Below are 17,889 nucleotides of genomic sequence, written 5' to 3'. Positions count from 1 at the left end.
TTTATGCACATGAACAGAGGTAATGTGTTCTGACAATCTTGGGAAGCAAGGGATATATGCCCCATCTGGGGAGGCTCAGAAGGTGAGATTTAACAACTGAGAGTCACACAATTCGTAATGGTGGAGATGAAATTCCAACCAATCCTGTCCTTGCCCAGTTCTGCTGCATCCCCCAAGCGACTCTGCACCAGGGCAGCGGAGAGGTCGGACTAGAGAAAACTGATCCCCTCAGAGAATCTCCCAGGCTGATCTCACCAACAGCTGCCAGCAGTGCCAGGAGTGGCCTGTTGGGAAAGCATTTCCCCATTTTGTCGTTAACGAAGCCGAGGCCTGGGGCCTGGGAATCATGGAGACTGCTTCCCTGCAAGGCAGCGCTCCTCGGCAGCAGAAAGAGGACGTCCGCACCCTGCTTTCCAGAGCACCCTCTCCTCCTCCACCTCCTTCTCCTCCCCCTGGCAGCCTGCCAGTTCTGGGGAAGGCGGCTGGAAGCAAAAGCCGGGCTCTCTCTGGGGAGTCTGGCTCCAAGACACCAGGGGGGCTTTTACTGACTGGGCCCAGACAAGGCACCTTCCCACAGAGGCCAGGTATCTATCAGTCAGGGCAGCAAGATCCACTTTGGGGTGCTGATCCCTTTAGCTGCACTGGGAAAGTGGGGGGAGAGCTCAGTCCTAAGGGGCAGAGCCACCAGAACCCTGTGACAGCCTGAGGGTCTTGTTGCCCTCCTGCTGGACCTTCTCCTAGCCTCTCAGACTTGCCACAGCCCAGCCCTCCCGCAGCTGCCCTCAGGGTAAAGACTGAGGCTGACTCTGAACCCCGACACAAGAAGGTTTTGTATAGTGGGGCCAAAGGGCATGAGTTTATGAGGCCCTGGCAGTCCTAGTGAAAGGGGTCTGTCAACCCTTTCTGCCCCACTTTTGCTCCTGAGCATGGTCTTGAGAGCATGGGGAGGTAGTGCCGCTCAAAGAAAACCTAGAGGAGGTCTTGGGGTGTCAGCCCAACACATGGGATTCAGAACTCTCACCCCCACCCCCTCCTCAGGGGTGTGCTTGGCCACACTCTTCAGTTCATCCCAGAGTCCTGGCCGCTGACTCCTGAGTAATGCCAGGGACAAGCAGGCCAACCGGAGGGGTGTACAGTATGAGGCAACTGGGGGAAGATCTTCCTGTCCATGGCCCTCCAGGGCATCAGGAGTACTCCCCAGAGGCTGAAACCAGGCGCTGCGGAGGATTCAGCAAGAAGACAGGATGTGGTGTGAGCAGCAGGGAGTGGGATGCAAAGAGGCTGAGAGAAAGGGCCAGTCCCCGTCCTGAGCTGGATGTACCCACAGCCCTCCCTGTGCGCAGACCTGGCTGAGGGCAGCACCAGGAGCTTCCTGAGCCATGTCTCTGGGGCCTGGGAAGGGCAAGCCCGGCTCAGGGAAGTGCCACTCAGCTGTGTTCCTGCAGTCCCACCCCCCACCATGGGGCATCTGGCAGGGGTTTCCCATGACCTCCCTGGAGACGCTGCAGTTTGGCTTAGCCCAGAGCCCAGAGCTGTGACGGCATCTGCATCTGGTGGGGGACAGCTCAGTGGGGACTGGACCCTGGGGACGCTCCCCTGCTGAGGAATGCAGAGCAACAGGCGGCTGGCTGGCTGGCTGTGGAGCCACACTGGCCTAGTCCCCGCCCCACTGCCCGCTTGCGCACAGCTGGCGCTCCGGGTACACCTTCCCTCAGCTTCAGGTCAGCCCAGCCCAGCCCAGAGAAAGGACTGACAGGCAGCTTCCACCATCAGCTGTGATAGTGGACTTTCACCAAGAAGTCAGAGGTATAGGGACTGAAGCATCTGGGGACAGGGACCAAGGCATGCCCTCCTTTCCATGTCTCTTTGGGGCTACACTGCCCTCTCCCCCGGCCAGAGCCTCCCCTCTCCCCCCTCCATAGGATGGGGGGTGTAGATCTGTCCTAGCCCCACTCCCTCCCAAGAAGAGCTCCCTCCAGCTGTTCTAGGGGGAGGGGCAGGAGGACTCGGCTTTCCTCCTCAATGCCCTCAACTGCAAGGCTATCCAGAGGTAAAATGAGAGGCCAGGAGGCCCCGGATGCCTGAGGTTCTGACCTTTGGCTGCAGGGAGGGTGGCAGCAGGAGACTTGGCAGCCCCAGAACCTCCTTCTCTAGAAAGTGCCAAGAGAATGGGAGGCAGGAGCTCCCCCAACCAAAAGGAAACCACAGGGATTTAGCAACTAGGGCCATGGTGGTGATGGGCAGCCCATGCCGAGCAACCCCATGAGGCAAATCCCTTGCCACACAGCTGCACAGAACTGAGCACTTCTCCCACGTTCTCCTCTGAGGCAACTGTGTTCAGGTGTAAAGCGTTTAAAGAAACTGAAGCAAAGACCAGAGCACTGAGCCAATCAGCAGCTGGACTGGAGGTGGCTTAGAGCAGTCTGAGGAGCCCTGTGCTTGCAAAGGGGAGTGCTTTGGGTTCAGATCCAGCCTCCTGCATCTACCGCTGTGTTCACTCATCTACAAATGGGTGTAATGGGATAACGCAGGCACAGCCCGGCACAAAGTAAGTGTTCAATAAATCATAGTGCCAAACCACTTCCTAGTTCACTCTCTTTTCCACCACAGCAGGCTTTCTGCTCTAAATAAATATATAGATTTATATTCACTTATATAGGATTCACTTTACCCAATAATTCACATACTGCTTAAAACTAGGGAGATACTTCTTAGGTATGCTCTAAGTTAGGGCTTATTTTTTAAACAATTTATTCATATTTGACTCTGCAGGAGTCGATCTGTATTTTGTTCCCTCCAAGAATTATATGCCTTCTATTTCATTCAAATGCTCTGCACAAATGAACAAATCAGAACAAACCAGGTCTTCCCATTCCCCAGTGAGTAAAACCGAGGCCCAGAAGGATAATCAGGGAAGGGGACCCATGACCCGTCTAGCAGATGCATTGCATTGGCTCCAATCCTGCCCTTTGCTCTCTGAGCTATAAGGGTGCCAGGCCTGTGTCACCACAGTCACCTCCAGGGGCCCCAGCCTCAGCCCCACCCTGGGGTTTTCAAAAGCTGAGATCCAATCAAGCACACTGGCTGGGTGGTGGAGGAGGGGAGGTTTCAGGGCCTGTGGTTACTATACTCCACTTCCTTGTGATGATGTAAGCCCTGTTAATGCAGCAGGAGGCCACCACCAAGATTCTCAGGTCACCACATAACTCTCAGAGGTCCTGTCTAGGCCTCAGTTTCCCAGATCTGCAAACTGGAAAGCATGAGATGCAGTTGATATCAATTGGCTCTGAATGGCTTTGGGACCTTGAAGGCACCCACGCGCCCACCCCACACCGTTTCTTCAGACCTCTTCACTCTCTTTCCCTCTCAACCCCACAATGATCTTGATTGAATATTTAGACAGTCACTGACCAAGATTTCAGAGTAGCCTGGAACTAGGGAAATTATAGCAGCTAAAGAACCCAAATGGGAGAGGACAGGGGTCCAGTCTAAGGCTGTCCCTTAGGTCCCCAACTGGTGCTCCCTTTAATCCCCTCCCTACCCTGTTCAACCCTGTAGTCTCAACGGATGGATGTGGGACAGGCCAAGGCACCTCCCCCTCCCCTGCAGACTAAAGGAAGGAAGCTTAGGGAAGCCAGGCAGAGATAAGCGGGAGGGGGTGAGGCAACACCAAGGGCTCCCCTCATGGTGGGGGCTCAGAGCTGGGCTTGAAAGGGTCTTAAATAAACTCCCCATGTGACTTGGCTTCCTTCCCCAATTTCGACTTCGCCAACTTGCATTTCTTAACATTTGTCAGGCCTGTATTTCTGCAGCTGGAGGCAGGTTGCAGCTCAGCCCTCACCTCTCTCTAGCTGTGCTGCACATCCTCCTTCCCTACCCCCAGGTAAAGGCCAGTTCCAGTCCAGCCCAGGAAGCTGAGTCCTTACAGTACAAGGGGATTAATGGATAAAGGGATCAGAGGGCAGGCCTGAGGGACTGTCCTGGGAAGCTCTTGGTATAAAGCTGACTAGCCCCAGTTCAGGAGCAGATGGGCCAGACTTCACCTAGCTGGGGAGGCAATGGGGTAGGGCTTTGAGGGCCTGCACACACCTGGACCTTTTCCTCTAATCCTAAAGCCCCAGGTCCTGCAAATTTCCTCCTCTGGTTGTTCCAGAGCCCAGGCCCTCCCAGCAGCACTTTGCAGATGGCCAGCTTTGATCCTCATCCCAGATTAGAGCCCAAGAGCCCAAGGCCTGGAACTTCACCTAGTGGTACAGCCTGGGCCTCTCCTCCTGAGCACACATGTGAGACCAAGTCTGTCTCAATCCTGGCCTCCCTATCCAAAGAGTTGGACTCCTGGCTTCACCACAAGTTACTCTCATGGGAATTCAGAAAGGCTTCAGTTAGGGACAAAGGACTTCCAGGAAGTCAGAAAGACAGCTGAACCTGGCAGGAGGTAATAAGCCCTGGGGAAGGAATAGGTCCAAGCAATTCCAAATCCTTGGTGCTTCTCATAAGTGCTCTATTTGACTGCAGGCCCACACCCAATCCTTTAGGTGGCACGAGTGGTTTCTGGGGGCAGGAGGTAGGACATCCAAAACAAGGAGAACTCCCCCAAGGGCTTGTCACTGGCACCATCTGCTCCCCCTCCCATCCCAGCCTTGGCCCAGTCCTACCCTCAGCTCTCTGATTAGAAACTGGGTTCCGTCCAGGCATTGTCTGCCTTCCACGGCCGGCTGCCCATTGAGGTCTGGCGTGTGCCGGGCTGGTCGCTCAAGCCGAGCTGCAGCCCCAGGCGGAGAGGAGGAGTGGGCGGGGCCCTTACCTTCCTGGAGCCCCTAAAAGCCTGGCTTTTTTGATGCTGGATTCCCCACATGCTTCCTTCCAATTCAGCAACTCAAGGCAAGGCATGGGGACCTCACTTAGGACAATCTGACTGGGAAGATCACCCTAAAGAAATGGTGCAGAGAGCAGGCACAATCCCTTCTCTGTGGACAGGGCCCCAGGATTATTCTGGTGGCGGTAATGTGAAGGGAGCACCTCGACACAATGTGATGTCCCCTGAGTTTCCCCCTGGGGAGCCCCTTATCTTACCATGCCCCAGCCCAGGCTGGGGACCCTGAAGAGATGTGGAGGGCTTTTGTTTGGCTCTCTTGCAAGATGGAGTCTGAAGGAAAGCCCCCATGGAAGGGCACCCCAAGCCCCTTCCTTCCCAGCCCTGGTTCACACTGGATGGGGGTTGGAGCTTCATTTCCCTTTTATGGCGCTCGGACTCTCCCCATCAGCTGCAGATGCCGTATTTACATTTCTCACTCCCACCCCCCCACCCGTGCACCTCCCTCTCACGACCTCCAAGGGCTCCTGCTGCAATGTCAGCCCCAGCGACAGCCTGGCCCCGCCCCAGTCAGCCCACCAGGCACCTGCAGGGCTCCTCTTTGTCTCAGGCTGTTCGGAGCCAGGAAGGCTGCACTCAAGTGATTCTGAGTGCCGCCTGGGGTGCAAGGGTGCAGGGCCTCAGTCTCCCTCCCTCAGCCCCAGATCTGGAATCAGCCTCAATGACTCCCCTCTAGGTTGCAGAGGACTGTTCCTGTGGCTAGGGCATCTGCCCTGGAACAGGAAGTGGGACCTTTATCCATTGCCATTTCTGGCCCTGTCTAAAAGCAACTTCCCAGGACCCCTGGAATCTGGGTCATCTGTGACCCAGGGGATCTGGAGACCTGTCTCAGGAACCCACCCTAGACCTGAACCCTACCCTCCCCCCATCATACAAGGAAGGTTGGGGCAAAGCCTCTCTACATCCCTGCCTTGGTGAAGTCCCAGATTGGTACCCTCCCAATACACCCTTCTTAAAGAGAAAACCCCCAAATAAAAACAGGGTGAGGCAGTGTGGTGTAAAGCATCTCCACCCAGCACAAAGAACACAGATGGTTCAACTTTGCAGTATTTCCTGTCCCTGTACCTCTCTGTGCCCCTCCCAACAGAACCTACCCAGCCATGTCCTCTCCCAGCCTAATTTCTGTCAAATCAAGTCCTAGAGCTGCCGGGAATGGAACCCCAGAAAAATCTATGACAACCCTCCCCTGCTCAATTTCACCTGAGTGCCAGAGGATGGGCCAGGTCACACCCTCCTGACCTCTCAAAGGTAGCACTTCAAATACACCTAATTTCCCCTCCACTTGCCCCATCTCCTTTTGGGGCAGGCCCTGCAAGGTTCTTTCCATTGACTCCCCACGGAAGGCAAGGCACCATTCCAGCCCTTTCTGGTCTCACAACCGATCTCTGCAGAACGAGCTCCGGGAGGGTGTGCTGCCTTGGCTAGCTGGACCACGAGCATAGAACCAACTGGCTGACCGGGGTTGATGAGGGTGAAAAAAAGTCCCCCCCAATATCCCGCTATGAGACAGCAGCCTCGTGGGGAGGCGAAGAGGAAACACACAGACGCCCGGCCTGGGCCAGGGCTGGGTGTGAAATACCGGATTTCCTTGTTTATTCGATATTCTGATCATTAAGGGCTCCCAAGAGGGGCCCGAAATTAACCACCCAAACAAAGCCACCTTCCAGCAGTCCGCCCGGCCGCTGCTCCCCTGCGGCAGCCGGGCCAGCGCGCGGCGCCCTCCAGGCCCGCCCCTCCTCCGGGAGTGCGGGCTCCAGCTCCAGCGATGTCCGTGCCCCCAGCTCCGAGCCCACCCGAGACAAAGCCCGAGCCCCCTCCGATCACGCTCCCTTTCCCGCTGTCGGTCCCTACCTGACCGCCACCTTGACGCAGCAGTCCCCCTGGCCAGCCATGGTCTTCTGACGCTAGGGTCTGGGCGTGGATCAAAGGCGGGGGTCCGGGGGCCAATGCCCAAGGCAGCGGCAGCGGCTGCGGCTGCCGGAGGCGGGAGCGCGGGCACTGCTGGCGAAGGCTGTCGCCGAGGCTGGAGGTGTCATGCTCGCGGGCGACAGGCAGAGGGGCTTACCCACTGCCGGCCCCCCGGGGTCGGTCCAGCACACCTCCTGGAGCCATCGGGCGGCGGCGCGGAGCTAGCTGACAGCCGGCAGCGCGACCCGCCGCTCCCCACGGCGCGGCACACGCGCTCACACACCTCCCACCCTGGCCACCACCTCCCGCCGCAGCGCGAACAAAGGGGGCGGGGGCCGACCCGGCCCGCCCAGGACCCGCCCCTGAGCCCAGCAGAGCCGTGCAGGGCCCCGCCCCATCCTTCAGCCACCAATCAAAGGCCCGAAAGAGCATCTGGGGCGGGACTTGAGCCTTTAAAGGGACCCCTTGGCTGAGGTCCACTGGTTTGCTGGGGGCGGGAGGAACTGGGGGTGGTGGGGGCGGACCGAGAAGCCAACCACGCAGTACACTGGATTCTCGGAGTCGCAGAACCTCAGCTTCAATGGGACCTTTCCTTTCATAAATGAGGAAGCATACAAAGAGGGAAACTACCCAAGGTCACACAGCGAGTTAGTGGCTAAGCACGGGCAAGAACCCTGGCCTCTGGGGCAGAGCGCTGCTTCAAAGCATCCCACAGTGATTAGCGGTTTACAGTTTGAAAGAGCCAGGAAAGCTTCCCTTCTGCATTTATTCCAGTAAGTTCGTCAACCTTTAGTGAAGGGGATTCTTGCTAATGTCTAAGTAAAATTCCCCCCACCTCCACCCTGCAGCATTTAAGCCCATCTTTTGATAGATTTCTGGCCAGACTCCTATCTCAGACTGGCCTCTCCATACGTCTAGACCAGAGTCCCGTTGACCTTTATGACCCATAGATGACCCACTGGACTGGCTCACACTCTGGTGTGTCGGTGGGGGCAGAGGGGTCAGTGTGGGAGGCCTGAGATGACCCAGGAAGAGGAGGGAACAAAGGGGGCACTCAACTCCAAGGGCACCTGGATAGAGAGGCTGGGGAGGGGGAGAAGTGGGTGGGAAGGGAAGGCGGAGGAGTGCAGCTGCCCGCAGGAATGGATATAGAGGACAAGGGGGTGCCATGGAGACTTTAACACAGGGCAGTTATGGAGGAGGAGGCCAGTGCTGTGAAGTCACAATTCCCTGTCCAGTCCACCTCTCCTCCCTCTGAGACTGGACTCCTCCTCCTGCCCTCCAGCTCCCAACATTGGGGCCATTCACAGGGCCCCTCTCCAGCTGCCCTCCCTTCCCTCGCTTCACCCAGCTCCCTCCGCTGGATAGGGCCCAAGAGGAGGACCCAGCTGCAGCTCCAGATGTGAGTTGAGATCTCTGGGGGAGGGGAGAAAGGGGAGTCTGACTCCAAACCTCTTGCATCACCCTCAGATGATGAAACCATGTCAGAGATTTTGGAAAGGATGTGGATTAAGATCAGAGGATTTATCTGTTGGTGCCATCTTCCTGTCTAGTCTTCTCCACGTGCCCCCACAGATAACTGCTCCATCCAGGAGCCCAGATCTCTGTTCGGTTTGGCCTATTAAGTTCAAACCAAAAAACAGATAATTTCAACAGCAGATTTTAAGGTCAAATCAACACCCTGTCATCCTCAGGGCAAATAGAAGAGGCACCATCAGCAGTAGAACCTCCAAGGTTGAGATGGGGGGGGAGTCCTGTATGAGATCTTGCACCCTTTACTAACATTTGAACACTCTCAGACTTGGAGACCAGCAGAGTTGAGGATTTAGGTCCTGGACATTTCTGTCCCCATCTTCCAACCAAAATGAGAGGTAGGGAGCAGGATAACACAAATAATATACTTCATGGGCATGTTATTTCATCCTCATACTTGTAAGCTAGACTTTAATATTCTTTTCAACTTTGCAGATGGGGAAACCAAGTCTCACCCAGCATATTAGCAACAGATTCAGGATTTGAATTTGTGCATGTGGTTCTGGACTCCCCAAATCACCTCTAAGCAAGGGCCAGGAGAATGGGAGCTGGGCGGACCTGGGTTTTTCTTGCAGGCACAACAGCCCCCAGGCTTAGCCCTCCCAGAGGGTAATGCTGAGTTTTGCAAAACTGCTCTCCCTCTCACCTATTCCTGGGCTTCTTTAGGGCCCAACTCTGGTTTCCTGCCTGCAGGAGGTTGACTCTAACTTCCGACAGTAGATGACCCTTCTGACTCACTGTTGGACTTCTGGGAAATGTTGCTAGAGCCACTGCCCACCCCCTCTGCAACCCTTCAGGCCCTTCAGCCTGGAAAGCAAGCAGGCACATTGGCTGCAAACTCAGGCTTCCTAGAATCCGGGACTCAGGACTTTGGTTACCCCTCAAGCAACTCCCTCCTGAGCCACCAGAGAGCAGCAGGACAACCCAACATCCAGACTGATTCCAGAGCTCTGCTGCCCATAGGTGAGGAGCTAACATGGGGATTCAAGGTAGAAAAGAGGCTTAAACGGCAGCTTAGGTTAGATAGGTCAGAGGAAGCCTAGGACAATCCCTGCCCTTTTCAGTCTCTGTCCAGCTTCAGCGAAGCCACTGCTTCCTCTCTGGTTTATTCCCACTCCCTCTACCTCCTTCCAGTTGCTCTTCTTTCCTTCCCTCCTCCCCAAACCCTGAAATTTCTCAGAACCAGCTATATAAGGCACATATCACCCCCAATACTTTCCTCTTGGCCTGACAGAAACACACACACACACACACACACACACACACGTTGGCCTGGAGTCGGAGTTTTGAGTCCCAGCTCTTGTCCTGAACTGAGGCCCTTCCCCCAGGCATCTTGGGACCTCCATCATTTCTCCTGACATGAGCTGTAGGCGTCTAGGCAGATGGGAACCTGGGGGAGGTGTGGGGGGCCCTCTCCAAGTCAGGAAGCTCCCACGCTACTGTAGTTAAAATACTCCAGCAGCGACTTGGGGCAGCCATCTGGCCTAGATCTCGCTCAGGCAAGTCACAGCTTTCAACAGCAACCCTGTAAGAACAAATCAAAACACCTAAGAGATACATATAGGCCCTAGAAATGTCTCCATGGTGGCATGACCTTTACTAACATTTGAACACTCCCAGACTTGGAGACCAGCGGAGTTGAGGATTCAGGTCCTGGACATTTCTCTCCCCATCTTCTAACCAAAATGAGAGTTAGGGAGCAGGATAACACAAATAATGTACTTCCCTTGAGCCATCTTCCCTTTTATCTTCTTTAGTGTTAGTACTGGGCATTGATATTTGCAAAATCTGAGCATTGACCTAAAGTTCTGAGGGTGGAAGATAGGGTTCTGGTCCTCTACTGTTAGCCCCCAGCCCCACCCCAGCAGCTGTGGTTGTGGTTCTGTGGGAGAATGGGCCTTAACCTGTCCTCTGGCAGATGTTCAGCCACAGCCTCCAATGTCCTCCTAGAGAAAGAGCCCACTTTTGCCTGCCAGCAGGAGCTCAGAACCCCAGGGAGTGCCCACTAGGCTGTGGACTAAGAAGGTCTGAGCTCAGACATGGGTTCAGCCTCACTTCCTCTGTTAGAGGAGGAGACAGACTTAGCCACAGAGGAAGCCAGAGTTTGTTATAAATAGCAAGGAAGGGAGAGAACTGTTGTCAATTACAAACATCCCATTGGTCTTTTAAAAAAATCCTGTTTTATTTCAAGGAATAATTAGTGTTTAATTAATGCTTCATATAACCTCAAACATGAGATCTTCACCACCACCCCCTTCTACTTTACAATGCTTTCTGACACAGCATTGGGGCCAAAGGTAGTTCTCCATGTCACTGAATCCTAGGCTTGGAAAGAACCCTCCGGTCGCCTAATCCATCCCTTTATTTTCAGATGAAGAAACAGGCCCACAGACAAAAGGGACTGTCCATAGTTGCATTGTATAGTTAGGTAGAGGCTGAGCAGTAAAACTGAAAGTTTAGTCCCTATACTTCTAGAACAGGGCAGTTTCCATGACAGCACAGTAGGACCCAAAAGCAAAACATCTGAGATTGGGCTGTCAGTGAGTTTAGAGTCCTGACAGAAGTTCAGTCCGAATAAAATAACAAAAGACAGCCCAGAGGCTGAACGTGGTCTTCCCGGTCACAGAGATCTGAAACCCTAGCTCCGCCACTTACTAGCTATGTAACCCTGTGCTAGTGATGTAACCACACCACGCATCAGCTCCTGCATCTAGAAATGAGAACAGTCACACCATTGGGCCATTTCGAGGCAACATGGGTCAAGCATCCAGTCTGGTGTTCAGCACAAAATAGATATTAATTTCCTTTGCATTTCCCTTGGATTCCATGTTCCCTCTCCAATGGATTTGCCATAATGAAGTTCCTGGAGGGATAGGGAGTCTCAGAGGTGAGTGGGGAATGAGGAGGTTGTGGCAATGAGCTTTGCTTGGTTCAGGTCATCAGCATGAGGTCCAGGAGTGGCAGAGGAAGTTTGCCGTTGGGAGGGAGCCCTGGCACCCTGGCACGTTGGGTCTCTGCGGTACACAAATACAGCCTCCCTGAGGGGCTGCTGATGGGGAGATCTTGCATTTATCCTATGGCCGTGCTGGACCACAAGTGTTGTTTAAGTTTTCTCATTAAAACCTTCATAACAGTCAATGAGTTCAACGCTGTTATCGTTCCCATTTTGCAGAAGAGGAAATGAGCTCAAAGGTCGCTTGGCCAGTGTAGTAGTCATTAGTGCTGTTTACATATTTCCTGCTCTCTGTCTTCCTGCACTAGGTAGGACTGCATGTCCTCAGTCTTTTTTGATGGTAACTGGTCATTTGACTTTAACCAATGAATGTGGCAGGACTTTGCCAGCTCTGACCACATGGCTTTAATCAATGAAATGTGAAACTGACATGTGTTACCTCTAGGTAAATAAATAAGTAATAAATTTTAAAAATTAAAAATCTCAGAGGCACATGCAAACTAAAAACAGCTACCATTCCATCATTTCTGAACACTGTGCTGGGCATTGTGCTAAATGCTTCCGATCTGTTCTATAAGGTAATGAGCATGACAACCCTAGGAGGTAGGAACATTCATCATCTCCATAAAATAAACCAGGAGCCAGGTGTGATGGGGCACATCTGTAATCACAGCAGCTCAGGAGGCTGAAGCAGGAGAATTGCAGGTACAAGGCCAGCTTCAGCAATTTAGCCAGCCCCTAAACAACTTAGTGAGACCCTATCACACATTATATAAAGGGCTGGGGATGTGACTCAGTAGTTAAGCACCCCAGGGTTCAATCCCTGGTACCAAGAAAAGAGAAAGTGGTCAGAGCACCCTAAGAAGTCATATGCAGACTCAGACATGAATAATCAGAGTAGCTTCGCCATAGCCCCAAACTGAAAACAAACTGAATGTCCACCAGCAGGGAGTGGATACAGAAACTGGCGTATCACATAATAGAACACTATTTGGCAATGAGAAGGAGTAAACTATTGATACAAAGTACATCATGAGTGAATCTCAGAATTGATTGTGCTCTGTGAAAAAAGCAGACCAGAAAGAGCACGTGATACATAATTCCACTGATGTAAGAATTATGGAAAATAAACTAATTATAAATGTCAGAATGCAGATCAGTGGTTGATTGGGGAGGTGAGAAGAGGTGAGAGCAGTGGGTGGGGCCGGGTGTGGTGGTACGGGGGATTACTAAGGGGCATGAGGAAAGTTTTTGGGGTGATGTATATATTGATGATGGTGATGATTCCATGGGTATGTACATTGTCAAAACTAATCAAATGTGCAATTTACTATATGTTAATTATTCATCAATAAAATTTTTTTTTAAATGTAACTTGCTCCAATTTCTTCTTTGCCCAAATAGAGAGACAGAATGGTTTATGACTTAGCCTCACGGGGACAGATAATTTGAGTTCTAGTCACCTCAGGGGCCCTCTCATCTGCACCATGGGGTCTGTGGGCTCATGAAGAGGTCCCCACATGCCAAAAGGGACAGTGGCAGGGAACTAGCACATAGAGGGAAAAGTGACATAAAACAAAACAGGGGGCCCTAGAGAGAAGCAGGCAGGGGATCCAGCTGGGAGAAACAGAAGAGAGGGAGACAGACCAAACCACAGGCCTGGGGATGAGGGAGGAGGGGCATGGGAGACAGGAGAGCAGGTGTGAGGAGGAGGCCTCTTAGACTGTCCTAGCCAGGACCAAAGGAGCCGTCCCCCTCCTTTCTCAGGTGCCTTCTTTCTAAGTCTCTTCCCTCCAATTAAGTTTATGAGTCCCTCACCACCTCCTCGCTCGCCCCAGCTGTTGATTTTCAGTCTCCCAGGATGCATCACTGGATTGACCAGAGATTTGCTTGGCCAGACCACATGGAGCAAACTGCCAGCAAATGAACATTCAGCACTTTAAAAATAGGGAGAGGGGAGAAGGGTTGGTGACAACCTGAGGGGCAGGGAGTCGTGCTGGGTTAACCTTGAAGGTGCCCGCTCACCAGAAATGCAGCCCAACTCAGGATTTTAAGGGACAGCAGAGTATGCCAGCTCCCTGGCCTGGAGCTCATGGGGTGGTTTTAGGAGCATTTCAAAGACCCTTTTGACTTAGACAGTCGAGTTGACCTGAGGTGAAATAACTCTTGAAAAGTTCCTCTGTGTCTTCCTGAGTGCCTGTACTTCCTGCCACTGGTACCAGCAGACAGAAGAGAGGCCTTGCCTTGAGGAGAACGGGAATTAGGAAGGGTGTAGTGAGGATGCAAAGACGTGAAGAGTTTTCCCTCTTTAACTTCCAAATTTAGTCGAAGAACCCAAATGGAAGGCCAGAATGAGGTGGAGCAGAGTTTAGGTCATAACCCAAATTAGAAAGAGCCCAGAGGAAGAGGCCCATCCTCTATCTTCCATCTCCCCCACCCAGACTGATATGGGTCCCTTGTGCTGGGAAAGAGAAGAGAGGAGGTGGGGGATTTGGCAGAGTCATACCCTAAGTTGTTGCTATGAATGAACCTCTGCTCACTACTCAAGGGAGACTGAGGACCATGCTTACTAATAACAGATGCAAAAAGCCCCATGCCGATTTTGTGTGTGTGTGTTGTACACACGCATGTGTGTGTGATTACGTGTGTGTGGTATACTGGGAATTGAACCCAGGGGTACTCTGCCACTGAAATACACCTCCAGCCCCTTTTTATATTTTATTTAGAGACAGGGTCTCCCTGAGCTGCCAAGGCTGGCCTCAAATTGCAAGCCTCCGATCTCAGCTGGTATTATAGGAATGTGCCACTGTACCCCCTACCCCATCAAATTTAATCTGTGCAGTGTGTGAAAACCACCCTGCATAGGATGCCCACCTTAGAGGATCCCCATCCAAACCATTTTCTATGGTCAGAATACCTGTAACCTGTCTCCAAACAAAAGGCTGGGAGCAGGGACTGCCAGAGCAGCAATGGTGGTACTTAGGCAGTGCCAGGCAGTGGGGGAAGCTGCCCTCATGATAGTAGGTTAAATTTTAGCAAATTGCCATTGTAGCTGGGCTCAGTTGCACAGGCCTGTGATCCCGGAGACTTGGGAGGCTAAGGCGGAGGGATCTCAAGTTCGAGGGCAGCCTGGGCAACTTAGTGAGATGCTGTCTCAAAATGAAAAAGCCTGGGGAGTAGCTCACTGGTGGGGCAACTCTGCGTTCAATCCCCACTACCAAAAAAAAGAAAAGAAAAAAAAGAAAATTGCCATTCTATAGATCAAAAAGAATATTGGTAATTTCAATTGATTCAATCTAATACATTCTATTTAGCAGTTTACTTGGCATAGGCTTTTAAGTTTCCCTTCCTTCCTTTTTCTCTTGCTGCAAAGTTAAGTCTCAGTCCCTGTCCTTGAGAACTCACAGCATTTTTGGAAAGAGCAAATCAACACCCCTAATTATGATACAGTGTAAAGAATGCCGTAATCCAAGTTATCAAGTTCTACACAAGCCCCGAGGAAGCAGCAAGGTTTGCTTGCAAGGGTGTTAAGCTTTGAATCTGGAATGGCCCCCGAAACTCATGTGTTGAAGGCTTGGTCCTCAGTGCATCAATGTTCAGAGGTGCGGTTTTGGGGAAGTGATTGATTATGAGGGCTTGAGCCTCATCAGTGAATTAATCCATTGATGAAGTCATAGCTGAATGGATTATTGGGAGGTGGTGGAAACTAGTGCAAAGGATCTAGCTGAAGGGAGTGGGTCCTTGAGAACTGTATCTTATCTCCTCTCTCTCTCCCCTCTCTCTCTCTCTCTCTCTCTCTCTCTCCCCTCCCCCCTCACCTTCCCAGATGCCACAAGACAAGCAGTTTCTGGTGCCACACCCTTTAATCATGACCTTTCTGCTTTATCACAGGCCTAACAGCAATGCAGCCAGTTGACCATAGACTGAAACCTCCAAAACTGAGCCAAAATAAACCTTTCCTCCCTTAAGTTGTTGTTCTCAGGTATTTTGTCACAGTGACAGAAAGCTGACTAACACAGGGGGTCAGAGAAGGCTTGTGAGAAATGTTGCCACGTAGAGATGGAGGGAGGGTTGCTGGGTGCAGAGGCCATTGTCCTGGACACTTCGGGGAGCTTGGCCTGTATGAAGAGGGAGGAGCTGAGTTGACTGTGGCTGGACTGGTGCTTGGCAGGATGTGAAAGGGTTTCAGGCCAGGGTAGCAGAGGATGAGGTGGGGATTGTGGGAGATTGTCCTGTGATCCTCATGATAATGCAGGAGATAAGCAGCTTAGGAACAGTGTCCAGGCTCCTGTTAATGGCTTCCCCATTTTTTGGCCAAATGACTTCACCTAATTAACTCAGCTTTTCTGAACCTCAGTTTTCTCATCATAAAATGGGATTAAAAATAATGCCTATTTTATGAGCAGCATGGCAAAGATTACATGAGATGTTAAATTCAGGCACATCATGAACCTGGCTTGATGAATGTTGGCTATTGTTCTAGAGGCGTAAACCAACCGGTAGAGGCATTTGCAAAAGAACAACTTGGAATGGGAATGGGTCTCCCCATATCCAGGGCTTCACGTTCATTTCATGGCTGCCGTTCTGAAGCTTGAATGCAGGAGCTGGAGTCTGTTCCCGGCTCCTCTTGTTACCTTGAGTGATGTTGGGTGTCCATGGCTCTTTCCTTCTCTGGGTCCTGGTTTCATTTCTCACCACTGTAGACCCACCTCCCCCTTTTTTTTTTACTCATTTTACTTTAAGCTAATACCAGTCAAGTCTTTCTCCTTGAACCCTCTGGAGTGCCTGTGGACACGCTAGTGTCAGTTGCCAGAATTATTATTTGTCCCCTGTACTTATGGTCCGTTTTTTTTCTAAAATGCCTTGGTTTTCTTGATGGGATTTTAAGTTCCATTTAGGGATACGGTTGTGTTAATGTTAGGGAAAGAAGCAATGGAATTCCAAAACTTGAGTTCAAATACTGGCTCTGCCACTTGCCAGCTATGAGACCCCTCTGTGCCTCATCGGTAAAATGGCAGTAGAACAACGTATGGTGGGTGGGAGAGGGAAGTCACCTGGCACTCTGAGCTATCAGCTCCAAGGCAGCAGTGACAAATTACTGGAATCAGTTGCTACAAGATTGGAGGAAGACCCTGTAAAATGAGGGATGAAGTTCAAAGTTGCCCTTAGTTGGTGATGGTTGGCAGCAGGAGTTACCCTCCATCCATGTCCATGATGGCCAGAGCTGTCAGGACCTGTATGACGGCCACACCTGGAGCTGACGGGGGTGGGCTGAGTGTCATTGCTGCCTGGCTACCCCTAAAAGCCCAGGACCCCCCCCCCCCCCCCCACCGCACATCAGCTTCCTCCCTTCTTAGAGATCAGCCCTCTCACTAGCCAGCATCTGACAGGATCAAAACAATAGCTTCTTAGCAACTGCAAGGACCTTACATTGCCACATTCATGCCCTACAACAACCCTGAAGCAGAAATTATTCCCCCATTTTACACAGGGAGGAGCCGAAACTTAGAAGGCTTGTGTGAAGCCTGTGACCCACCACAAGAACAGAAGTGAATGAGCTCAGATCCCAAAGAAGTTCACACCCAAGACTCTGCTCATCAATACCTTGCAGAGAGTAGCCATTCTCTCTCCTTTAAGAACCCCAGATGCTGGGTGCCATGATGCATGCCATACCTGTAATTCCAGCTGTTCAAGAAACTGAGGCAGGAAGACCACAAGTTCAAGGCCAGTCTGGGCAACTTAGTGAGACAAGGTCTCAAAATGAAAAATAAAAAGGACTGGAGATGTAGCTCAGTGGTAGAGTGCCCCTGGTTTCTATCCCCAGTACTGCAGAAAAACAAAAACAAAAACAAAAAACAAAAAACAGAATCCCAGGAGATGGGCGGGGGTGCACCTCAGGGGCATAGTGCTGGCCTAGCATGTGCAAGGCCCTGCGTTACATCTCCAGGAGAGGCAGCTCTGCAGGAGTCACAGCTCTCTCCAGTGCACGGTGGGAAATTCTCCAGGTCTGGGGCCATGAGCTCTTACCCCTTCTGAATGGACTGGACCAAGGGCCCACTCTCTTTGATCTTTCCGGGGACCCTCCATCTAAGCTTTGCACCTTCCACATGGAGGGCTTCCTTGGTCCTCAGAGCCCCCACATGCAGCTTTGTGCCCACCTCTCTTACTAGCCACATTCCCGCCCCTTCTGGCAGATTCTTCACCCAGCAGCTGGGCCCCAAATCTGCAGAGAACTGTCAGGGAGAAGATGGGGTCTGGCAGACACTGCCCCTGGCCAGTGCTCCCCAGTGACAGAAGGTAGCCCCACCTACTCCTATGGGCACAGTCTCTCTGTCCAGTGGTCTTGCTGAGAGGGGCATCTGTTTTCATCTGAAATCTGTCCACTCCCCTTCACACCCTTCTCAGACCTTATTCTTCCATAATTGGGTCCTCCTGGCTTTATTTGAGTAGCCTGGTAGCCCTGTTAGCAGAAACCTATTCATTCTGTCAAGTGGAGTTGAGGTGGATGCAGAATTTCACACTTTCTTATAAATTAGAACACTTTATATATTGCAAAGTAAACTGCCTGAACTTTTCAAAAGGGCGAAGAGCTAATAGAAAAGTTTCTCAGAGACTTTTATAC

General features: G+C 52.0%; 1 protein-coding gene across 9 annotated transcripts in view; it reads right to left on the bottom strand.

Moving 5' to 3' along the window:
• Positions 1–7,081, bottom strand: part of KIF21B (kinesin family member 21B) — a 48,447-nt gene extending 41,366 nt beyond the window's left edge. For all 9 annotated transcript variants that reach the window (XR_013758352.1, XR_013758353.1, XR_013758354.1 and 6 more), the window contains exon 1: positions 6,725–7,081. Coding sequence is in view for 3 of the 9 variants with exons in the window: in XM_079107424.1 (XP_078963550.1) it covers positions 6,725–6,765 (41 nt within the window). In the remaining 6 variants the exon portion in view is untranslated. The remainder of the gene's footprint in view (positions 1–6,724) is intronic.
• Positions 7,082–17,889: the final 10,808 nt, after the last annotated feature.

Source organism: Sciurus vulgaris (assembly GCF_902686455.1).
Source record: "Sciurus vulgaris genome assembly, chromosome: 12".
Taxonomy (NCBI): domain Eukaryota; kingdom Metazoa; phylum Chordata; class Mammalia; order Rodentia; family Sciuridae; genus Sciurus; species Sciurus vulgaris.
This window is presented reverse-complemented; position numbering and strand designations above follow the sequence as displayed.